We start from the raw sequence: 26524 nt of genomic DNA, 5'->3' as shown, positions 1-26524 counted from the left end.
GGAGGTTAATAAAACGGCGATTACGAAAAAACGAAACAGATATTCGAGGAACAATTAATTGCGGGGAGGCTTTGTTGTCGACGGGAAGAGCTGCGGGTCGAGAGCGAATCGATATAGGAATCAGCCGCAATTAAAACGATACATCGATCGTGTTCCGGCGCATCGATATTCCACCACACCCTCATCAGGAATTCTCTGGTTGTCGTATCGGTAAGGCGAGGAAAGTCTCCGGGTAAGTTAAATGGAAACAAAATAAATGCAAGGGCGCAGGTTCCGGGCGCCGATAATGGGATTTTTCAGCGGTTTATTCCCGCCGGCGCTCCCGCAACTTGTTGTAATTGATAAATGGAGATCTAGAAAGGGTGGGGTTGGAGCGAGGAGGACGGGAGAGAGAGAGAGAGAGCGAGACGGCCAAGGGGACGAAAAGAATGCGCGATGGGCAGAGGCGAAAGAGAGAACAGAGAGAGAACTGCAGTTTCACCGCATACCGGAAGATGAAGGCGCGGCCGTTCTTGAAGCGTTTCATGGCAAACCAAATATTCGCGGTATGCTCCGGCGTTGCACACCGGAATTTCTAGCGTGGAGTCGTTATACTGCGAGACCACTTATAATTAATTGCTTTAGTTTATAATCGCCTTGCGGCTATTGTGACGCAGTCATCCGAATAACGAGGATATCCTGTATTCCGCGTCTCGAGTACCGGTTTGCCCCGCTAATCCCGCGCTTTTTATTTACGCCGACCGAGCGTCTCCGCGATTTATATCACACCGTCGCTCATTACGGGTGTCTCTCGGCAAGACGAAGAAACAGAATGATTAAGAAGCGACGCGACGTTACCCCGGGAAATTTCTTCTTTTTTTTTTTATTTATTTACTCCCGGGAAAATTGATTCCTCTCATTTTTCTTCGGCGGAGTTGATCAATCGCGTCTTGGTTTACCAGCGTCCGCACTGGCGGACTAAAGGAAATTCGAAATTGGAATTTCTGTATACGAGCCTGAATAAATCTCACACGCATTAAACATGTTTAAACAATGATAATTGTGTTAATATTGGACAACACTGCATTCGGGAGAGTCTACAGAATCTTTTGCTGTAAAGAACAATTCGTTCGAACAAACCGTGCGTCTAGGAAAAAAAAATTGAGAACAGATTCGGAATCGGCGCAGAAAACTCTATAAGAACCACCCAACAGTAATTGTGGAACAAATTTGGTGTTGGACAGTGTAGTTGGCGTTCCATTTCACCGGGAAACATTGCACTCGATGTCTCAGAAAAAAAACAGTTCTTGTCAATCTCAATGGACGGACCAGAAAGATGCAAGAGAGAAGGAGGGATGGACGAATTTCCCATCGATTTGACGGACGCGGTAAAACTGAGTGTGCCAGACTATCGAGAAGTACCAAGGAAACACGAGCCCGCGACGCTTTCGAAAACCGTGCACATTTTCGCCGGTTCACAGGCTACGGAAAATTGCGGTCGATCGGTCTATTTACCGAGAAACAAAAAAAAAGAAAGAAAGAAATCGTAGCCGATCTTATCCGGAACCGTAGAATGTTTTCCCCCGTTAACTTCGTTTCGCCAGCTAGCGCAGAGAAGTCTGGGATTTCTAAAGACGTCGATAGGAAATTCGTTTATGCGAGGATCGGCAAGTTCTGGCTTCGGTCCCTAAATGTAATAACGATAAAATGTCATTTTGCTGCAATCCAACCGGCGAACGATCCTCGCGGAGGAAATAACGTATGTTCGGTTTTCCTAATCGGATGTTCGACTGGCTTTTACGGGATAATAGGTTGAGCAGCCGGGATTACGGAGGGACAGAGGCTCGGATGGGTTCGCTATCGATGGCTCGGACGAACTGCCACCTTAGAAACCCGAGCCCCTTTTATACAAATCCCGCGAACGACCGATATCGACGCGAACTGATCGTTCGAACAAAGCATCTGGACTCACAAGGGGACCGTAAAACCGCCTACAGACGATACTAGATTAAAAAACCAGACCAATACTGCGCGCACAAGACCGCACGACCGAAGCGAAAACTTTTGCGCCGCACAGTGGGACCTTTCGTCCAAATCGGAGACAAAATCAAACAACTTTCGATAGAAATGAGGTAGAGCGATGAAAATTTTTTTTAAATTAAAGCTGAAACTTGGCAGAATATGGGGAAAATAGGGAGATTATTGTACGAACGTTTTATTACCTTGAGAGAATTCGTTGAACTTTCACAATTTCAGGAAAATTGCGGTTTTTCCAATACCACAATTATTATTAAATAATTAAATTATTAAAAATATATTAAAGGTCCCACTGTGCGGCGTAGCACGGCTGTCTGTGAATAGCGTTTCACCTCGGAGCGTGACGCATCAGGCTCATTCACGGCCCAGCAATTGTATTTCCTGCGACGAGAAGCTCTTTGTTCTTTTTACGAACTTTTTACTGTACTTCTCTCCTCCACAACACCGTGATCGTCGACCACGATCGGTCCGGATCGGTTTCATAACAATTAACAGTACCCACACTCGATATTCATTAAATAATGACAGTAATTGAATTATTAACGTATGTACCGAGCGACACCGTCGACCATTTGCGATTTGTTACCCGAATGTAATTGTATTCCGTTATAAACCATTTTATGGTTTCTTCTAGCATTACCGTTGAATTTTATTTCGACTTAATTAGTCTGGTTTAATTGAAATTTACCGGACGCATGGAAGTCTCGTCATTGTCGCGCGACCACTGGAATCATTTGTTCAAAGGTATAAGGACTGATACAGAGGAATTGTTTCGCGGTGGTACGTTGCTCGAAATTTCGCGGTGATGAATGATTTTTAATTTGTATTGTGTCGGGCTATATTCCGCGCAGACTTTCTGCATTTCTGTAGCGACTTCGCCGCGGGAAAACAATATGAAAGGTAGAGAATTTTGCGAAAAAATAACTGAATATCGATGCTGCGTTGACGCCACGGTCGGAAGGGAAGATACACGTTAAAATGTTGTGAATAGAAGAGAAACGCGTGAAATGCGTCACGCTGCACCCGGCGAAACACGTAAAAACTTTTTAAATCAGCTGATCCACAGTGGATCCGAACACTACGTTTCTGATAAAATTGTGAATATTCGAATAGTAGAACAATTTCGTTAGAAAATATAGTACAATGATAAAGGACTAATTTCAATCGTCGTTCAAATCATCATTTTTCTAGGATATTTGTGCAACACATTGGAAAAGCTTGATAAATCGACTAGCAAAAGTCGCAGATCAAGTTTGAAACATTTGTTGTAAAGGGGAAGCTTCACTCTTTCAAGCTACGGTGGTTTTAGTCACGTGAAACATTTTTCAATACTTTCACAGACATTTCAATCTGTAACATTTCGGTTAAAAAATGATTGCATTGATTGCAGGACACAAGAGCCAAATAAAAATTGTATTTTTGTTTTAATTATTCTATGAAGCTGAAACAAATATATTGATGTCCTTAAATGTTTTTAACGTGTTCACTGCTTTAAATTACACGTACCTATTTTTGTCATAAATGCATGAAATCCGCAGATTAGTTATAAATGATCGAAATGAATTTCTCTGAACGATAACATATACCAACCAGAGAAAAAATGTTCGGTTTCTTATAAAAATTCTATATAAAATACTTGTTATCCCATGACTTCTTTTCTTTTCGGTTATAACACTTAGGGTCCTTGGTTCAAATAGTTTTTGGATCCTCGGTATGCCTCAAAATGGTATGCGGTGGTTTCGACGTATTGGCAAGATCCGTATCGGGGGTGGCTCGAATCAAATAGAGTCTTTAAATTTGGAGTTCTCCATTCTTCCGACAAACCTAGCGAAAATCCGCAGTTGATTTCCGGATAACCTAATATTTCAATACCGAGTGGATCAATATGGACGTCCCCCAAAAAAATGGTTTGCCTCCGGCAAATCTAGGTCGCCCGCGTCCCACCTGGCATTGAACGTTTTAATTTTTCAAACTCCTTTCAATAAGGTTACATTGCATTTTACAAATGGAATAGCATATTCGCAATCCCGACGCTAAAACCTCGTGAAACGGGAAAAATATTTGATGATGAATTTCGGCGAATGCTTGGGACCGTTTTAACCCTCCAAAATCGAATATTTCGTACATAGAATATAAATATATCACGTGCAATTGGCAAAGCATTACAATGTTTTAATATTTTGTTTGCAAGAAAAATGGTTCGTACCTTTCCAGGCACATGGGGCATAATATTTAATATTCACAGATGCATGTGATGTATTTCAGAAATTATGTGTCAAGTATCTTATCTTGAAATCTCGGAACGATCTTGTTGGAGGTACGACTATAAAGCTTTGAGAAATATTTAGTTTAGAGGACATTTTTGAAGAAACTATAATTTTTCGAACTTGATTCAAAATTCCCATTGAGGGCTGCTCTTTACCAGACTCAAAATTTGCGCCTTTCTCCTTCGAATTATTATGTATTTGGTATGCAGTCCAGTAGATTTGTACCCAGCGCGGATGCAGATGGAAGTTTCGAACCTCTATGATCAATAGTTGAGGAGATATGGTCGCTTAAGGTTGAGCATTTTTGGCGGCGCCCTTACCTGTCAAAAATGCTCAACTTTAAGCGACTATATCTCCTCAACTATTGATCCTAGAGGATTAAAACTTCGATCTGGTACAAATCTACTGGATTACATGCCAAATACATCATAATTCGTAGGAGAAAGGCACAAATTTTGAGTCCGGTAAAGTAAAGTTTATTGAATCTTCTTGAAATGTTGCATAGCAGTGTCCCAAAATTCATGGACGCCGGGCCATGTGTAAAATCAAGAGATACAATTAATGTCTCACGAGATGCCGGGTCTTCGTGTTTGTGACCTCATTAAAGCTTACGTTGATACTATCGACCGGTCGTTTACGACTCCGGCGCTATCGTTCACAAAGTTAAATTTCAACGTGGAATATTTAAAGAACCTTGCGGGACCGTCTTTAGGTTACCATAGTAAACCGTTCATGACTTCGAAACGAGGGAATATTGTTGCGTAGCGAGCGTTCGGCAAGTGGTAAGGCGACTTAACTTCGGCGAAGATCATGTAGCAATGCGCAGTCACGTGAAACTTGCTCACAACGAGATTCAGCTTGAAGTGAACTGTAATGAAGTTCGCTCAAGTACGAAACAAAAGTTACGAAGCAGAATCTGTTTTTTCTATGATGCTCGTTATTCGTCAATTATCTGCCTGTGTACTTGAACTTGTTCCTCGGTTTAGCTCCGTAAAACAGTGAAAAAAAAATCGTCCAACAATGTTTGAGGAGTCGTCGCAAAGAGAATGCCTCAGTCTTGAAATCTGTGGCAATTTCATTTACGAGACAATTTTTTGGCAGTCTTTGCAGACGTTTGAATTTCCATTTTTTAATTGTTTCTTTATTATTTTGTGTCATGTAACAATATCTCGGGGGAGATTGTTTTTACGAAATGATTAGAATCGAAATATCGACAATTTCGATTGACTGTAGGATCTTTATTGGGCGCCAGCGAAATGATAGGTACAACTCGCGATTCGAATTGGTTTTGATGAATGCCCGTTCGAAGGAGGAATTTGTAGCTGACTGCATCAGCAAGATATCGGTGTGACGTCAACGGCACGACCATTGTTTCCAGTAGTATTGTTTCGGGTTGTTTCTCGGCAAGCTACGAGCCTTTTACGTTAGAGATTTCCAAGCTACCGGCGGCGAACTGAATAAAAGGAAAATGAACCCGACCACACCCATCCAGTCTTCGCATTCCGAGGTGTTCGACCTCGTCTCGGGAAATCACGGTAATCTGGGGCTGTTTTCGAGGGATAGCGCTCCTCGCATGTTCCGTCAAATAGCATTAAGGCGTGCTGCTATCTTGTGAACACTGGGAACCGTTTCTATACTCCAGCATTTCGCCGATTCGCCGGGTGTTAATACAGATTTCTCGAATAGAAATTACCCAGCGTTTTTAATACTGCGCTTCCCACACGACAACGCCGTTTTTGATCGTTCACGAGGCTGCCTGCAATAAAGAGACAACTCCACTTTCTGGTAATTCGAGCGAGCCGACGAGAAGCAATTAAAAATCAAGCACTGTTCCAGACAAAGTTGCACGACGCCGACGTAACAAGTCATTTGACGTACACTGCCATTTAATTTCACAAACGCATTCAGAGCGATATATATATATATATATATTCATAAAATGTTTCAGCCCGGGAAACTGTTACACGAACAAAATGGCCGAAAACTTTACTCTTCGAATTAAACAAGGTTAGAAGCCAATTAACACCGACGAATATGAAGCTGAAAATGACAAATTTTTAGCGAGGCTCCACTTTCTTTGACTTCTGCGCAGAACGGGGGGAATCGTACTTTTCAGTCCAACAAATTGTTGTGCTTTTATTGGACAATACGGACAAGGGATTTTCACATTAATTTTTGTTAGGTTACGTGTGAAGAGAGTGTTACTCATAGAGTGAGACTCACCCTGTATACGAAGAATTCCACGAATAAACTGTCCCCTTAGTTGCGATCTGCCGCGCTGTATAATTTATCACGCGTCATTATTAAATCAATTCGGTCGAAGCCATAGAACATCGAACGAAACTAATCTTGCGATGACAAACCGAATTTATATTCACTCAACGAAATTAGTAACCTGCCGATATCGATCGAGAATTGATTGCAAATCTACGTAGTACGTAGGTTTAAAAGCATCGCCATTACTTCATTCATTAGTCTTAGACATTGTTCTATTTCTGCTGCTCCTTTTCTTTTAATCATTCATGTGCGCGAAGAGCCAATCTTTGTTGACTCTTGAAATAATCCTACCGGAACTCGGAATAGCTTCTCGATAGACAGCGCGATTGTTTATTTCGAATTTTAAACATTTTTAATAGAAGTCATCAAGCAATATCTGACTTGATCAGAATATTAGTGTTATTAGCAAACTGTAGATTTTTGCGTATAATTTTTGATAACGAAAATATCTTGTGACGCGCTGAAGTTACGAAAAAGATTTTTTTACAAAAATTGTTCGGCATGAAGAGTACAATCATATAGTCTAGCTTTTTTGTAACTTCAGTGCGTCACAAGATATTTCCGTTATCAGGTAAACGAAACGCCCTGTAGATATTCAGACTTTGGCCTGAATAATAATGATTTATTATGTCAGGGTAATTATTTGTTATATCGGAGCGTGCACGCTCTGGTTTATATTTATTCTGAATAGCGACGGTCTCAATACACATCGCAAGAAATATTGCGAGAAGATTACGCGACGTAATTGCAATTAACGCGACACGAGAATCCGCAAACGCGGCGATAATGTATTCACAATGTTGACGGAGCGACCGCAATTGCATAGAACGAAGTAACCGCGCGCGTCCACCGACGATATAGAACAGTTATGAATATGTGATGAGTGTACCTGTGTTTACAGATTTACAATTCGCGAAACACTACGAACCTATGGAATAATCTGCCGGTTCCGCTGGTCCTTCGCTGAATCTTATGGCACCTTTGATAATAAAATGACGGGAAAAAAAGTAACAATCAAAATGTACGTGCTCTTTTGAATAAAATACTGCTGGTTGTAAAACATGCAAATTTTAATTGTATCAGAAAAGTATTGATCAACGCCAGATTGGGTCTAGCAGGATATTGCGTGGAAAACAATGGTTTTAGGTTGAAAGATAACCCCATAAAATTTTAACTCGCTAACCCTTCATATAAGGATGATATGAGGGGGCAAATACCCTTAACTGTATAATTTTTATCTCGGTTGTTAATCAAGATATTCGGATAAAAAAAGAAACACGAAAATACTCGAAAATTTGAAAAATGTTATTTGCAGATCGATAGAAAACAAATTTTTCCCACATTTTCAGCCTATTCTTGCCGTTTCAAGGGAACGAGGAAGGAAGACTATTGAGTTAATTAAAATGCTAGGGCATAGTGTTGTTCGCCGCGTCACAGGAGTGACTTACCAGTGGTTGAAGTGCCACGTAATCCGCAATGTTTGAGCGAATTTCGACGCATTGTATATGTTAATCGCAAATAGTACGGCGCGCACGTTTCACTGAACGTTTGATACGGTCCAACATTCAAAACCAATTACATGTTTCACTGACCGAAGATATTCGGCTGGCAAAATGTTTCGCATTCAATCGAGCCCTATTTATACAAGGTGAATCGAAAATTGTAGTACGACGCAACGGAATCTCGTTGCGCAGCGAATAAATTGGCTCAACACAAAGCTACCTTTCTGAGAAAACAAGTGGCTCCGCTCGGCTTCTGCGGAATTACAAATGCGTTTATACCTTTCCGACTTCGCGAGCGTTACGAACCAATACGATACACATGAAAATTCAATGCAAACAAAATACTCTTCTTTAATTAACAGCAATTTCGTTTTACACCTTGGTTCGCCCTGTTACAGCGTTTTAGTTGATCGAGCTACAAAGTACTTGGCTGAACCATTAAAATTCATTTTACATTTCGATTTGACTGTTTGTGTTTCGCTAGTACAGTAGAACCTCCTAGGAGTAGGGACTTTCAATATGTTTACCTCCTAACTATAGTCCAAACAAAGACTCAAAGTTAAAAATTGTGTTCCTTCCATTTCCCTCTACACCCCTCTTTCATCGACTGGACTATTATCAATATGAAAATTATCGTAACAGTTATAACCTATCCCAGTTCTAACCCGACTGATGTAAATATTGAATATTAATGTAATCGCGATCGGGGTGCCACGTTGGCGACGGGACGTTCGATCTTCCGCAGAGCGACGGAAAGTGAAATGGTGGTGTTGGACGAGCTCTCACGGTTCAGCAATTGCAAATTACTGTAGGCCGCGAGTCCAGTTCCAGTCCGCCGTCAACATTATTCGACGCGACTCATCGTCAGTCATACAATTTCAATCAAACACAGCTTTGTAGGCGGAGGCTAATTAAAGGCGTAAACTGACCGAAAATCCCTAATCAAGCCCATAGTCCCCGAGCGCGGAGAGAGCCCTTCAATTAATTCCTCGTAACTGTAAAGGACCAATGGAAAGCAGCATATACCTACATACACGCGCGCGTGTGCCTTTGACAAACGAGTTTCGTAAGAACGTCTAATTAGGCAACGTAAACTGCACGGAAACAGTTTCGGACGTTGTGCATCCGTCACCACTGGTCCGGACAGTTCCCTATCCCCCTCTGCCCGTTTCTCTGTACACACAAGCGATGCCCATGAATCTGTGTCTCTTCCGAGTTGTTTTACAAGCTGGAAACTCCAGGACCCCGGAACGTCATTGTCCGACCACAATTCGATGTAGCGTATTATTCCGACGCGAGGCCTTCGACAGACAAATCGACCTTCGGATAAGCAACGGCCGCGCGCTTCAGCTTCCCCGTGTGTCCGAGAGTGAACGCGCGAGACGTGTCTAGTCCTCCTTCTGCCTCCACCTCCTCGACACGAGTCAGCCCCGGCGAATTGTAGACGATGCAAGCAAGGCAGCTTAAACGGAAATAATTGCTTTTCCAAGCTGACGCTTCCAGAACTCGTGAACCCGGAATGAATCAACCGGGAGATTTGCGACGCGACTGCGACGACGAAGGCGCGCACACGTCACACACCTGATTTCCCCGGCAACGTTCAGGCCTCTTAGGAACTCGCGTTCTTCGCGTTTTCACCTCCCCAAAGGGGACTCTGCGCGTAACTTCAAACGAATTGAATTACATTCGCAACTGGATCGACGCGGCGCGAGCACGTGTCCAGCCGCGTTGAATGCAATTTTAATCGAATAACAAAGAACGGACCGTTCCGTTACAAGGAATGCGTTTGATTCACGCAACTTTGATGCCTTCGCCTTCGTTTCGTTGTTACGTAATCTCCTGCTGCACCGGAAACCCCGCGTTTTCCACTTGTAACGCTGGGAACTTTCTTTATCGGGAATTAGAATATGTAGAAGGCAACTGTATTTTATTTTAGGACAAGTATTAGTTGGTGGAAAGCGTTTGGATACTCTTAAAAAGACGATAATTCTTGAAATTGCGTTTTTAACTGACTGGAGGAATGTTTATTCTATAATCTAATTATAACGTGGGGTTTAATTATGTAATAAGGGGGCCGATTCAACAATTGCCTAAGGATTTCTTCCTAAAACCTTTCACTGAAATTTCTTCAGTGAACAATTCAATTTTTGAATATTAAAAATTACGTATAAGTTACATAGGGGGCGTAGGAATTTTAAAATACATGTACGAATTGTGCGTATACGTGTACAATAATTTCGAAAAGGTTAAGAACCGCTGCCCCAGAATCACCGAGTGGATCCGCCGCCGTTTAAGGGCTCGCGAAATTCCAGTTCGTTTCGAGTTTATAATGAAGAGTTTTGATGCGCGCCGGATGACCGGCGCCCAGAAAATTCCGAAAACATTTCATTCAATCAGTCCCCGCGAACAGTTTGTTAACTGGAGAGTGCGGAGAAGGACTGTACGTGTATGTTTCCCAACCAGTGTCCGCGATGGCAACGATAAAAGTTCGAACCCTCTAGTGTTCCCAGCGTGTGAGTAGCGCGACCTGGCCGGCGGGAAACTGAATATGCGCCACGTTTATACAGAGAAAACGCTGTTGTTGACGAATAATCGACTGTTACCTCGCGACGCGACATGATTAATGACTTGTTCATCAAGCTAGTCGGGTTCCCTGCGACTCGGATTTCTCCGAGTTACGATCTACTTTTCATTAGAGTCATCTGTCCTTCGTAATTAACTTCGCTGGAATCGATGCGGTTAATGGGAATGTTCTTGCTGCTATTCGCTCTTCGGAGACATTGCGAATTAAGAAAGTGTATGCGGATCTTTATGCATTTCTAGTGAAATTGAGTAGATGAAATTAAAATTATTAAGAGAAGAAATGACATTCAATTTGGTTTCTATTCCTTGCGATCGATGCAAGGACAATTTTTATTTCGCATAAAGATCCGCAGTCTATTTATGAGAATAATTATCAATTATTGCTCAACGTCTTACTGTATTTTCCAATTCTCTGTACTGGGACAGAGGCGGGGGAGGGGGTAGGTTGTTCCCCTGAATTCGAGTCAATTCCCAGGCGACTTTGCCCGGACGAAGGTATTCTTCTCGACTTCCTGCGAGCGGTTATAATTTGGGTGGAAGGCTTGTGCGAAGCTCGCGGAACACACCGGTTAAGAACCACTGTTGCTGGGGCAGGAACGTAAAGTTTCCGGGCTCGTTACACGGTCTGTCGTGCGCCGAGGTGGGGTGGTTCGAACGAGCGATTCATGATCGACATCCTCTTACGAGGTAAGTTTTACGACGCAATCAGAACCATTGGCAGCGTTGTAACGGCTCGATATCGCGCGGCACGGCTTCCCGTGGGCTCGCATTATACAGGCGACATTATGTTTGCCGGTGTAACACGCTCGTGAGGACGGTTAAGGCCTCGACCTCTCTCTCCCCCGGCAACGCAGCAGCAGTAGCGGCCTCGCTCGAGAGGACTTTCGACGGGACGCGACAGGACTCCCGCGCATGCGAGAGGTTAAACAACACGGGGGCCACGGTTATTAACGAAGTTCCCCAAGTTTTCTCGTTTGTGCCGCTCTTTAGCTTCACGCTGGGCCACATTAGAGCGTGTTAAGTGCGCCCGGCAGACAACAAAGCGCCGCGTTACGGTTTGAATAAGGCAGAGCCGGCGAGAGCTTCTTCTTCTTTTGTCGACTTCGACTTGTCTGTCCCCGGCGTCGCGTCCCGTACCGTCGCCGCGCCGCGCCGCGGCGGCCAGCGTCAGCCGTCGAGCTTTCGGTTGCCTCTTTTAGCGAAAATCAAATTACGCGCCTTTCGCCTGCAACTCGCCGCCCGGAAATGAGCTCCCAGTCCTCGCCGGAATGAACGGTTTCCAAGAGTTTCGACGTCTCCGACTACCTCCCACTTCCTCGTCCTCGTTCTCCTTCGTCTTTTGCCCCTTTTTTCTCGGCCGCCCATTCAAAGGAACGTTTTGTCGCCTCTCTTCGATGGCGATTATCGTACCCCGAATTAGCAAAACGGCGACGGGGACTGTTCGATTTAATGCGATGAATTCGATATGGTTTTCGGGAGTTGTCCGGACGGTCTTTTGTCGGACCGTTGTACGCTGTTATCTTTGAAATCTAGATTTCCTGCGCGCAGATGTTCCGCGGTCCACGATCATCGTTACGTCGAAACGGAGAAACGTAAGGGAACCGAGGTTTAGTTGCTTCTCTTTTGTCAAGTTCTGTCCGGGTAATGGAAACATTGAACGATTTTAAATGAAACGCTACTACTTCGGTAAAAGTTCGTGCTTTCGTATGATTTCAAAGGCGCGCGAAACTTCTTCGCGTATTATTATTGTGTTTTTAACAGGGCCGCGTCTACCCGCGGACTTCCTATTTTATCCTCAGTTCAATTCAATGCTAACATGGCCGATGAAATAATTTAGGACTTGTTGCATATTACAAACCTTGAATGTCGAATTTACATCGTAAATGAACCTGTCTCAAGGCTATAGTGTGCTTAAAAATAATTGTGCGCGAAATAATCACAGCAGTAGTAAAAAAAAGCGACGTAAAATAAATTTAGATAGAAACTTTACGGACTACATCGTACGTTACGTATTAGATGAAGAAATAAGTATTATGCTCAGCTCTCGAATTGTCGGTACAGCCCATTCGATATCGTGCATCGCGCATCTGCGAAGCGTCGTAAAATTTTAACGCGCTGCACCATCATTCAGTAAAGAGACGTTCGCAGCAGAATGTACGGCCGCTGAATTAGAATTCGCAATAACCGGCTTTAACGGTAATTAAAATTTCGCCGTCATTACGGCCGAACACGGAGGTGTAACATAATCGCAAATCGTTAACTTTCGAATTAACATAAAGTAATATCCGCACGCGTGGGTTTCCCCTAACCACTCTCATCCGCATTCTCTCTTTGGACCGCTCTCTCTCTCTCTCTCTCTCTCTCTCTCTCTCTCTCTCTCTCGCTCCCGCTCGTTCCTGCAAAACCTCTGTAAACTTCGATAATCCCACGTGCGTGAGGACGAAAATTTTCGAACAATAAACATTCATATTGCGAGCGATTTTTATGGGGCGCGTGTTGTATTTGTCGATACGATGAAACAGTTCTCATTAACAAGCGAGAAGCTCGTTAAAGCGGAGAGCAATTTATTTTTCGTGCGCGATCACTTCAATATCCGAATGGTTTCGACGCGATGAACATTTATATATATATCGGGGGTGGCGGGGAGAAGTATGCAAAAATTCTAGCGTGTGCACACGCAGTCTCTCGCCGAGCTTCCGCCATTATTTCGCGCGTATTCAATGACGGAAAACTGTGGAAGGTGAATTTAAAGTGTTCTTTGATCTGTCCTCATGCGGCCGGGAGATGAAAATCTGTTAAACTTTTATGATCTCGCCATTAATGAACAAAGTTCAACTGCGGATTAATCTTTGCAGTAATGAAAGTACAGAGGAGGCAAGTTTCCGGCCTGGTCGACTGACGGCGAAGCCTCGCGCACGATCCTTCACGGTTAAATTCTAGTGAAAGAGAAACCGAGCACTTTGTCAGAAATGATCACAACGATATTCCCTTCTCTCGAAGGAAAAGAGTGTTCGATGGAATATTAACAGCTGGAACCGGTATCTATATATATATATATATTTTTGTTAAGTTTTAAATTTTCTCCGGGGACCACATAACTTATGACAAAAATGGACACGTGCAATTTAAAGCAGTGGACGAATTAAGAAGATTTAAGGACATCAGTGTATTACTTTCAGCTTGATATTAGAATAAAAAGAAGAATAGAATTTTTATTTGGCTCCTGTGTCCTGCAGCCAATGCAAACATTTTTTGCAGTGTAGTTATAACGAAACCGAAAAACAGTCATGAGAAAATAACAAGTTAACAACAAATTATGTGTGATCGGTTATGCTCCTAACTGTATAATGTTTGAATCACCCCATATGTGACTTCAAAGTGTACGAGGTATGCAAATACAACTGTTTCGCAGACGATTGCAAGTGTAAGGACCGCGTTCGACGTTCTAATGTCTGTCGCGGCAACAAATTGACTCTCCGGTGTACACTTGGAGATACGGGACGCACATTACACGCGTAATTCCGTCGATATTTCACGTCGATGCGCAATAAAACGAGTTTCCATTAACTACCGTATCATGCACACGAGACTACGGAATGATTAGACGCAGGATACAACGGCCGATCGATGGAATGGACTATATTTCCGTAATGTTTCCCCTCCGCGAGTTAGATTGATGAATTATGCAGGCGTCGGATGCAACTTTATTTCCCACGGCGCCATCTTCTAACGCCTCTTAATTCGTGTTTCAGATATTTAACGCATTCTTTCTCTTCCACCGTCGCAGTTAGAGTGCAGCGAAATACCGTTGCCAATCAGTGATGGTTGACAGTACGCATTAGGCTCTTCTTTACTCTTGATGAAAATTAAATACAATTTTTCACGATAAATTATTTGTCTTGCAAAAAAATAAGCAGCCGGTACAGATCGTTAAATGAAACATGAACTAATAGTACACAATATTTTGATAAAACGTCTTCCACAATAATAGCGTATCGTTTAATTAAGTTTCCTGGTAACGTCCAAATATTAATTTTATGTTCGCTTGCTTGCGATTTCAACATCAACACCCAACTGACAGAAAACTCTGGATTGTACTCGGAGAAAATACATTAACTCCGGTTTTGTACTTAAATCGTTTTATTTTTAACGTAGATATCTTCCAATAGAGAAACTGAAGTTTTAATTGTTTGAAAGTTTTAATTGAAAATGTGAATCCGCGGGAAAGTCCACTGTCCAATCATAGGAGTTTTCTTCGCAGTGTAATGAATATGAAATATGTCAGGTAACCAAGAAAGTTCCTGCAAAATGAATTAAACAGTGTGCAGAAAAGTAGTCATCGTTCGGACAAGTCCTCGAGTTTTAAGGTCGTCGCCCACTGGATCGCACCACACCTGCACCGCACCAGCGCGTTTTCACGTGCGGTGCTGGTGTGGTGCGGTATAGTGGGCGACGACCTTTAATGTGCACGACGTTAACGGTTTCTGTCTGAAATTCGGGAATTCTGAAACGGGCCTGCAGAATTTAGATCCACGGTAGATCTCGAAATGGCTGTACCCAAGATAACGGTTTCCTCGAGGAGCAGTTTTTTCCCCTCTAATGCGAAACGTTATCTGGCGGGCTTCTATTACAGGCATTGAAACAGCACTATGAATTCCAGCACGCGCGTTCCGCGTAAACTTGAACACGTCTTTCCAGGCAATCACGGTTCAAGGATGTATTAAATTCACGAACAGAGGAAAAAATAATAGTATCCGGTCGTTATTAAAAACCAGGAAAAGAATGATTTTTTCCTTTTCAGTGCATTTTAATATAAGCGTGGTTTTAAAAAAATTCTTTTTATATATTTTCTTATTTAAAATGTGTACGAATACTTTGTACACCGACATATAATCATGAGATTACTGTACGCGGTGGCAGGGTCCGCGGAGACCCCGCGTTCTCGCGCAGGGGTGGATGACGCGTCGGGGCAGCGAAAGTCATCGGAAAAAGGTTTCCGGAGGGGTATAAGCGTTCCACGTGTTTCGGAATCGCGGCATGCGAAGTGGTGCAAGTCATAAACCCAACCCCCGACCCACGCCAGTATTCGTAACAGGCATTATAGTAGCTACGTACATCGCACTATTTCGAAGAATGACTTTAAGTGCGAGTGTACCAAAAGTTTCGCGAGGGTGTCCTCGTAAACCGGTAAGAGATGGCTTCAAGGTGACGGCAGGAAGCGAAACGTGTTTCTAACTCCTCCATCCCTCTCTCTCTCTTCTCCGTCTCCCTCGTACTAACTCCGTTCCTCCTGTTCCTGCGCTGCTCCTCTGCTGTGTTAACTTTCTCCCCTCGCTTGCTTTCATTGGCGAGAGGTAAAGTCGACGAGATTTCCACCACACGACCGTCCGTCCACACGTTCAGACATCTTCATGCGCGTCGACGAACTCGCCCCGTCTCGCTATTGACAGATCCTGCAGTGGAATATTGTTCTGCAGCTTATTAGGAGCACTTAACACCGAAGCTATACCGCGCACGATCTTCCGAACATGCCTGCGAAATATTATCCCCCCTGGGACCGGTGAAAAACCCGACGGTTACGTCGATCGTGACCCGCATAAAAGTTTCGCAAATTCGGATTATCAATTCTCATTTACTCTCCGATCATTTCCCTTTGTTTGTATTGTACGCGTAAATATGGAAAAACTGCACGATAAATTGGCAAACAACGCCCCGCATAGTAAACACGTGGTATACCGGGCTGCGCGTGTTCATACGTACAACTCTCATTTCTGCAAAATTACACGAGAATCGGAATGTTTTGCGAAATAAACATTTTGTCTTTATTCGCGGCAGATTTGTTCGCGCGTCTGACCATTGCTCGGTTATTCCACTTGCAGCATAGCGTTGGCCACTGTGGAAGAGTTGCTCCATAAATTTTACCAGTATGTTCAAGTTTCGCTCTTTTTAGTAGCGCACTATTTTTCTACGATTATTTTATGTACTGAAAACAACTATGACTGTTGGGGGGACGACGGCAGTATCTCAACGGATGATCCTGAGCTATTAATGAATTTCCACCGTCTACTGTTTCCGTATTAAAGCGTTCGTGGCAACCTACATACGTGGTCTGCCCGAGATTAGTAACTCCACACCCTGCAAATTCACTTGATTCACTTGCGCGATAAATCGTTTCGTCTATAACTGGTTTAACTGGTCGTATCGGGCATGATGAATTGCCGGAGGGGAGGTTGAAAAAAGTGAAGGAACCGGTCACGTAAGCGGTAAAGTGTCATCAAAGCAAACTGCGCGTCGAAATGCCTAGCTGGTCGGGAGTAAAGAGAGCTAGAGCTGGAGCGAGAGAGAGAATCGGCATCTCTTGGTCGTCTATCAGTCCTAAGGGGGACTTTCGCGGTTGGATTCCTTAGAGCAGTGGCAGAACCTGTGTCTACGTGTGTTTTTCGCTATCCTGGGAACGTGTCTTTCGTATGAGGAAGGCGGGTCCTATGGTTCGCGATGGCGGAGGGCACGTGAACCTGGACGAGCGCATGCGAACCAACCCTAAAGCTCACGGCAATCGAGAAAGGATGCTTTGCCCTCTCCGTTCCACCCCCTATCGCCGTCTTTCTCCCGCCAGCGAGAACCACCGCCAACCCCGTTCACCCTCGCGGCGGTTCAGTCTGGTCGCTGGTGAGCTGGGGTAGCCCGCTTCAGTGCCAGTCCGCACCGAGATTCCGGCGCGTATCATACCTCCTCGTCGCGGCGTATCGCCCAAGCCTAGATGGATGTCGCTGAACCGCGTTCCCGTCTCGGCGATTTACGTCGTCGCGCAGCTGCTCCTCGCCCGTTCATCCTTCGTGGAAGGTCAGTGACAAAAACAACCATCATCCTACCTGCTCGCGAACGAGCCCTTCGAGAAAACCTACTACCACCGGACACTCCAAGTGTGACACGTGTGTGACTCGTCAGCGCGTGCAGATCTCAACCACGGACGGCGCCGCGATCATCGATGTGCTGCCTCGAATCACAAAATCCTCCGTCGAGCCGCCAACGATTCAAATCCTTTCACGCGCGTGATTCGAGACTCGGCTCACAGTGTGGATATACACCGTCTGATCGCGTCTCCGTTTCGTTTGTACTGTGAACGTGAACACGAGAGCATGTGAACACGCATGGATACACACACCGACGGGATACTAACCTAGCTCCTCTACTGGATACAGGAGGAGTAGTCTCTTTTCGACCCTCGTCCCGACGACACGTTACAGAGCCAGCTTTGCTTGGCAGGCCGCTTCTCGTTGACCCAGGGTGCAGTAGCGCGTTGTAACTGGCTGGGGCCTTGGGCAGAGTAGAATTTCGGGGCCCCTAACCCCAATTGAATAACTGTATGAGGAAAACGTAGTATTTGGATCTTGGATCCTGGTTTGTGTTCAAGGCCCCCTTTTGCCCGAGTTGCCCATAGGGTAACGCGCCACTGCCAGTGTTGACAGGCCCTTTTCCGTTGACCCAGTGTGCAGTAGCGCGTTGTAACTGGTTGGGGCCTTTGGTAAAGTAGAGTTTCAGGGCCCTTAACCCAAACTTTATGAGAAAAACGTAGAATTTGGATCTCGGATCTTGATTTGTGTTCACGGCCACCTTTTCCCAAATTGGCCGCGGGGTAACGCGCCACTGCCAGTGTATAATAATCGCAGAGGGATTTCGATGAACAGCTTCCGGCCCTCTATCCCGAAGCGGCCTGTCAGATTTCCGGTCGTTCATCCGCGTTTCATACATCGACCAGTGGCGGTTCGGGGACGCCGTGGTGTTCGCCGGCCGCGCTAAAAGGCAAACAACCAGCGGGACACGCTTATTGCGTTCGATTTATTGGGTTACCGTCGCGCGTGTAAATGCTCCGGGAAACATCATCCGCTCGTTAGAACCGCCAGGCCCGTACTCCCCGGTTATCTGCCATTGGATCCCCCCCCCCCCCCCCGCGCGAAGTTCGTCGTTATCCCGGAGACACGAGAATCCGGGAGAGTGCCACAGACCCCGAGTATCCCGTTTCGTGTCCGGGTCCGCGATTTCTCTCGCCGACGTGCGATTATCCCTCGATATCGCGGTACATTATTTATCCACCCTCTCTCCCACGGATCTACCCAGCGCCAACCCCCACGGTCACCCATAAAAACGTCGAATTTCCGGGGAGGCGAGAAACCGTGGAACGGGCCAGGAAACTTTTGTCCGTACCCAGAGGTTTCTGGCGCTACGCTTGCCCTCTGACAATAAGGAATGGTAGGGGTGAGGGGGAGGCGACTGCTTGCGAAGCTTTCTGCCTTTTTCATCCACCCCCCTCCTCCTCTTTCTCTTTCTATTTTATGCTACCTCCACCGCTGCCTCTCCAGTCTATTCCGAATAAAATAGTTCACTCATAGACCGGAAATCTGCGCGCAACCCCGTGCCAAAAAATCGCTGGCAACCCTAACGATGCTCATTTAATTTCGGGTTAACAAACGCAACCCGGATACTATATTTCCAAGAGGTCCTCCAGTTTGTCCACCCGCTAGACCGCCTGTCGCTTTTAATTCGACGGACCAATGCTCCCAAGTGATATTCTTAGCAAGGATTTCTCTTCGTCAGTTTGTGTCGCGTTCGTGTGCACAGTTGTTGGTCGTGAACAATTCAAGTGTCCGTGTCTCCAATTGAATACCTGGCAAACTGGATGGTTAAGTATATGACGACATCGTGAGGACGATCTTCGTGTCGGCAACCGAACGCTTCAGCTCTCGATTTATCGGAGAATTAAAAATTTTCGTGAACTCGGTCATTGTACAGACTATTTTCGGTGTTGTCGCAAGGGTTGATTATACAGTCCTACCTGTTTTTGTGCGGTCTTTTTCTATGCGATTTTTTTATGCGGTACATGAATAGCAGATCAGTTCAGCAGTTGTCGTTATCAAAAAAGTGTTCCTACAAAAGTTGTTTGGTATGACGGGCTGCATTACGTAGTATTAATTGTTTCCTTGTGGGTGGAGTGATAGAGGACATTTCAAGGTCACCTTGATTTTTTAAAACGAAATGTGCTAGTTTTTAAACCGCCATAGATCGATAGAGTATCAAATTCTGAGTATAAAAGTGTGTTGACCTTCATATGTCCTAAACCTAAATAAATAAAAAACCTATAAATAAAAAGTGAATTATAGTATTTACTACGTAATGGTGTCTAGCAAAGTACACAAATTTCGGTTTAATTCCAGTTTATTCAAAGCAGTGTTTAAACTTTGCTGTTGCGTAAATATTCGTGGCCCAGTTACAGATAGAACAGTTTGTTTGATTCGAATGGTGAGAAGCGTGCAGGTGTGAAGATCCAAGATAGAAAGTGGCAGTGGTTCTCAGTCATAACCATGGCCATTTGTTTATTTGCATTAACAACAGGTGTGACAAATTTGTATATTTAAACTTTCCTCTGAGCTGCTTATTTGTCAAATAAATTAACTCTGAAAAGTATTAAAGCAAAAGTTCTTTCAATTTTTGTCATTCGGCGGTAATTCAATCTAATTAATTAAAGAATTTTATCTTGAATAAAATTAAAGAATTTTATCTTGAATGAAATTAGAGGAGTTTTATCTTGAATGAAATTAAAGAATTTTATCTTGAATGAAATTAAAGAATTTTATCTTGAATGAAATTAAAGAATTTTATCTTGAATGAAATTAAAGGAGTTTTATCTTGAATGAAATTAATTTATTTGTCTTGAATCAAATTAAAGAATTTTATCTTGAATGAAATTGAAGAATTTTATCTTGAATGAAATTAAAGAATTTTGTCTTGAATGAAATTAATTTATTTGTCTTGAATGAAATTAATTTATTTGTCTTGAATGAAATTAAAGAATTTTATCCTGAATTAAATTAATTAATTTATCTTGAATGAATTAACAACAGGTGTGACAAATTTGTATGTTTAAACTTTCCTCTGAGCTGCTTATTCGTCAAATCAATTAACTCCGAAAAGTATTAAAGCAAAAGTTCTTTCGATTTTTGTCATTGAATGGAAAAGGTAAAACTCCAAGCAAACAACTTGGCAGAAAAATTAAGCAAGAAAATATCAAAAATCGATTGAATTTTTCATGTATTCCTAATATCATATTTAATGTGGAAGAAACGTATTTGTTTAAATATTCTGAGACCAAGATTTTGCAATGAAATTTCTCGAGATCTACATACACTACGCTCCTTGATTCACCGTCGCGATGAATTAGTCCGCCGAGATTGAGTCATTTGAATCGATGCACAGCATTGTTTGCGCGACTCCATTGTACCCGGACTGTATAGCACGGAGCGGTCATTAATATACAAGTACCAAAAGACGTCACCGAGCCCCGAAAATCAGGGGAGCGATCTCTTGCTTTCACAATATTGATTGATCCGCTACTCAAATAACTGCCGCTTGTGCCGCTTATAATAATAGGGACTTTAGACAGCATCGACAACTTATTCTTCATCCTCTTGGTTCAACTTTTATTATATGAAAATAATATTCCTTCTCTATATTTGCTTCTGCCCTTACTTCTACTTGAAATTTTATGCATTCACAATCAACAATGGATCGATGAAACTGAAACCCATTATTTTCAGTCGAAGTTATTAAAAGAGGAATGGCATTTTCTCATTGGACTTCTGTTTCTTACAATTCAATTTTTAACAAGTCATTGCATTCATTTATTATTATTATTATCTATTATAAACGGACCGAAGCCCTCTTACATAAATGTTTACAATAGAAAACAATAAAAGACTCTGCTCGTATAATAATATAGAAGGGACATATGTACAAGAACTAATGGTACAAACTATATGGAATTATCCTATAATTCTGCGTAATTGTTTTTTAAACATGTGCAAAGAATCAATGAAAGAATCAGTATTAATTAATCCATAGGCAGATCTGGCTTTAAGGGTTTGAAATCCTGCTCTAGTTCTCAATACACGTTCAGGTACATAGAAATTGATTTGCGCAAGCAGAGAGGGACGTTCAGTATAATTATTAATTAAATTAAAAGTGAAGTTTGGATATTGGGATGTATTCCTCACATCAACCATTTATTAATATTTATACAGCTATTTTAATAGACACTTGAGAATGCTTGCAGCACGAATCAACTTGTCACTCTCGATTAATTTCAACAAGATGAGAATAATACATCGATACTCTTAAATTATTTTTATCGTTTTAAATTTCATCCACTGGTTTTTGTGATAAATGGATAAAATCTGTTTGTAATAAAAGCACATTTTCTTTTAACAATTATTCCGGTGAATTTTTGGGATAATGAATTCTCAACTGTAATAAAACTAAATGAATCGAGCCCCGGGATAAAAAAAAAAACGTTTTTGCGGAAATTATGTTCTGATCACTTGCCGCGCAATCACAGGGATTCCACGGATCGAAAGAGAACAGCTCGCGACAGGAAAATGAAAAAGTACAGTTTGTAATGCACTTCACATCAATTACGGTTATATCCAATCTGGGTTTATCGTTTAGCCAATTGATTTAATGCATCACATGCGGCTCGTATATTAAAATTCCCTTTCAACGATTTCATTTTATATCGGCGCTGCGTATCGGATAGCACGCGTCCAGTAATATATACAGGAGTTTCCTTTGTCTTGATTCTGTTTCGTGTTACACAACTGTCTGTTGTCGGCTATGAAACGAGTTCGTCAATCGTACGCACTGCTGTAACGTAAAACACTCCCCCGATACTGTATAATTAAAGTAATACACTCCAAACATTCGTGAAAGCCTATTTATCCTTGCATTGGTAATCACGAACGAGCATCAAGCACGTGAATGTAAACATTTTTAATTTCCCTTCTCGTCGCGGTAAGTACGGAACGATTTTCAAAGGATCGAGGACGTCGATTATTTAATTGATTAGCATCATTATTATCGGATATTTTGAAGTAGGTGGATGTCACAGTCACTCTTATAAATAAAAGATTAGCGAAGGGACGTAAAACGTTTCGAATCTCCCACTCGTATTTATATCGTTTGCATATTTAAATGAATGTGCTCGGTGCACAATTCGAGCGAATTTTAAAGGAAAATAATTTGTCGGTTGGTTAAAGATGTAAGAATTTGGTACATCAAATATAGGAACGATCTAATTATTAAAACGTCAACGAGATATGGAGATTTTCTAATTGAGGGACGACAATTTTTTCACGAATTTCAATGGAGATTTCGGCGCGTCGATTAAACGTGAATTTAAGGACACCGCCGCCATGACTGAGCGGTTTAATAGTTTCGGGGCGAGGAACTGCGTGCATTTTTAATTGGCACAGCCCCGGCAATTTATTTATTCGCATGAGAACGCGGATACACCACAACAAGTTTCATATAAATTGTTTAACGATCTGATTCGGAATGCGCGCATTATGGTCGCGCGTATTTGTTAATTACTCATCTATTGCGTGCTCGCGCACCAGACCCGCCATTTAAGCATGCAGCACGCGGAAGTGTCCACATTGTCAGTGGTCGCAATGGTGGAAAATATTCAATGACTGCAGTTTGTGTGTTCAGGTGCGTTTCTTAGAAAGTGTAGTGTTAGGTTGGTCCATATGAAATGTCTAACTTTAGAATGCAAATTTAAGCCTTTCGATATACAGGGTGTCCCAAAGTTCGTGAAAATCCCGAAAGAGGGTGGTTCCTGAGACCATTTCTAGCGACATTTTCCTTTGCAAAAATGTAATCCGCGGCTTTGTTTAGGAATTATTAACGAAAAACACGGACCAATCAGAGCGCGACCTACACGCGAGTTGCCACAGTCGGCCAATAGACATTTGGCGCGTCTGATTGGTCCGTGTTTTTCGTTAATAATTCCTAAACAAAACCGCGGATAACATTTTTGCAAACTTCAACGCTCTTTGGTGCCTCTGACTCTTATTATTCCCATTTATTCAACCAAGTGTCCACTATTGGGTCAGTGTTCACTTTACCCCCTTTTACCTAACCTAAAATTTTTTCAAGGTTAAAAAAAGGTTCCTCTATTCTCTCTATTTTTCCCATATCTTACAACGTTTCAGCTTTAATTTAAAAGAAAAATCATCGCTCTATCTCATCTCTACCGCAAGTTCTACGATTTTGACACGGAATTCATCGGTGCGTCCCAGTGCGCGGCGCCCGGAAGAGAAACATCTCGCCGCAACTCTCCGAACGCTCGCATCTAATTACTGCCCGGTCATACCGTGGAGGTGCGCCGTGCCAATTCCCGCGTAATTACGGGGGATCCGGCTCGTAAATAAAGAAATAAGCAGCTCAATAAAACAACGCGACGCGGCCCGTGGAGATTCCGAGAGCCGGGTTTGCCATGCATGGGGAACATTACCGGCGAGGTAATCGGCCGAACGTATTCTCCCCGGTTCGAAGGTACACAGGGGCATTCGCCGGAGTTTTATTACCCCTGTTTTTTTGTCAACCCCCCTGCCGTAGGGGACGCGCGGAGGCGCATCGTTTCTTTCTCTTAGCAGTGATATTTCACGATGGTCACGAGAGACGTTCGCCTCTTAAGCGTCTGAACTCGTTGGCCGGATTCAGTCGGCAAAGAAGAGGGTGGAGAGGCGGCGGTAGCGCGCGGGGTAGTTACCCGCACTGCAGAATTGCCATTTTCCGGTCTCCCTCTCCGACCAACCTCTCTCCCCATACCGGCGTTTCACTCCCCTAATCCCATCGCCATAAATTAGCCGGGACGGAAGTTCGATACGTTGCATTTGTCCACTGTACACCCCGAAATAAAAAACCACCTTCCCCTAGCCCGACCCGATGATAATGCGCGCTCTCTGTTTCCGGAGCTGGTCGTTTAATTATACCGGAAACGCGCCGCGACGGTTCCGCGGCGGATCGCGCGATCAATGATCGTTAGGATCGAGCTGTCCGCGATCCGTTTCCACTTGGCGTGAATGCTCAAGGGGGTAGACTCTCGTTTCTAGGGTTGCAAGGGTGCGCTGAAAAAAATGTGTCGACGCCCAAGGGTCCTACCTTGAAGAATTATAAAGGTTTGTACTCGTATGTTCAATAGATTGAAAAAAAATGTGGTCGCATTACTTTCCGAACAGACCCTGTATGCCGTCTCGCTCCACCTCTGTTTTCGACGCGGATCGTCCCAATTATAATACCGGAAACAGGCCGATTCGCGCGCGGTCAACAGCCATTAGGTTCTCGAGCTGTCAAGAATCCGTTTCCACTTTCCACCTCGCGCGAAAACTTAACGTCTTCAGCCAGTTTCTGGTCTAACTGTGCTCTGTTCCGACGAACAGGCGAGAGCACCCGGGAGCAGTTGAACGCAACTTCCTCGGGCAACTGAGATAGGGCCGCTCAATTAGATAAACACGGAACTGTACTAGTGGGAATAAAATGGAAGTCTCGTTGTCGGTCGGTTTTCTGCCGGGTGCGTTCTCCGCGAAAACTTCATTGTTTTGCGCCGGAATGGAAATTCCTGCCTTCCGCAGTTCAATCTCTAATTTAGACCCAGGGCCGACCGTGCGAACTTTACCCGAATCGATGGCACTAGCGGGAGAACTCGAGGGTTTCCTCTATGACGGAACCACGAGATTCGCTAACCACGGGGAAGTCTGTTGACAAGCCTCGGAATTTCTTGGTTTCAGTCAGGGACCCCCCAACTTTGTTTAAACCAAAAAGAAAAAAGTCATGGATAGGGTTGCCAGAAATGTTTTATCCAAATATAGAAGAAGCAGTGAAAACTGCAATCATGTATATACGAGATAGGCTCAAAATATAGGAGTTCAAGTAAAAGAGGTATACACAGCACATTTTAAACTTATTTATTCAAACAAAGATTTTAAAAAATTCCTATAGGTATAGTGACTCCCACTAATATTCGTACACTCTTAAAAACACCGTAACTTTTCAAATATTGGACTATACGATTTGAAATCTTTTCAAATATTGTAGTGAACTAAGTGCTCTAGCTTCCGAAAAAAAGTTTGAATCGTATAGTTCACTATTAAAAAGATTAAAAATATTAATGGGAGCCACTGTATTTATTTCACCATCGATAGAGCGTGTTGAGCTAACTGTAGGATGGAGTTTTGGCCGATGCTGTACTCGACACCTGTTATTCGTCGGGGTCTTTCTTTCCATGGGCGAAAATTACGATCGAGGCGCTGCCGTCGATCGTTGACCCGTGTACGATCTTTCGCTGGGGTTAACTTCCCGAGTGCCGGCCTCGGACCCCGGCTACTTGATAAACGATTAAAGGACGACTTCTATTGCGTCATCAACGATAATTGGAGATCGGCTCGCGACCTACCTTCGAAAGTCCGTTTGATGTGGCCGGAGCCCTCTCGCCGGTATCGAGTCTCTGCGTTTCCTCTCTCACTCGGTCGGCGATCTCTCGACGATGACGCGGGAAGATTTGGATTTCAGGGAGCGCAGTTAGTCGCGCGTGTAATTGATCGATCCGCTAAACCTTCCTGCAGATGTTGCGGTTATCTGAGGTCGTCGCGAAACTTTAGAAGCCGGCTTGTCTTGGTTACTCAGGCCCCGAACAATTGCGGCTTGATCATGCACGGTTCACGTTGTTCGAGTACTACTGTTGTCGGCTAAGATCCCTGGCTGTTTCTTACCAATGAGATTAGTTGACAGGTCAAACGTTCATCCGCTTCGGATCCTTTACCCCCGGGAATTTAAAATGGAACACTCTGTACACTGTTAGCTGATGCATCGTAAATAATACTTGCTTTAGAAATACGAATTTGCACGATGTTCTACAGTTTCTATTTGTCCTCCGATTGAGTTTATGCATTTGCAACAAAAGTGGGTAGGTGTAATTTAAAATGTTGAAATGATTAGAAGAACTTTAAAATACTATTATATTATTTTCAACGTATTAAACATATTTAG

General features: G+C 43.4%; 1 protein-coding gene across 9 annotated transcripts in view; it reads left to right on the top strand.

Annotated features, from left to right (window-relative positions):
• LOC143218390 (neurotrimin) overlaps positions 1–26524 on the top strand; it is a 378119-nt gene that overhangs the window by 117793 nt on the left and 233802 nt on the right. Inside the window, exon 1 of one of the 9 annotated variants that reach the window (XM_076443539.1) lies at positions 15120–17488. The exons of 7 other annotated variants lie outside the window; for them this stretch is intronic. In XM_076443539.1, coding sequence (XP_076299654.1) covers positions 17410–17488 — 79 coding nt within the window. In that variant the 5' untranslated portion in view covers positions 15120–17409. Of the gene's footprint in view, positions 1–15119; positions 17489–26524 lie in introns of those variants that run through there. One more of the 9 variants, XM_076443534.1, reaches the window with a different exon arrangement.

This window comes from Lasioglossum baleicum, chromosome 19 (assembly GCF_051020765.1).
Source record: "Lasioglossum baleicum chromosome 19, iyLasBale1, whole genome shotgun sequence".
Lineage (NCBI taxonomy): Eukaryota > Metazoa > Arthropoda > Insecta > Hymenoptera > Halictidae > Lasioglossum > Lasioglossum baleicum.
This window is presented reverse-complemented; position numbering and strand designations above follow the sequence as displayed.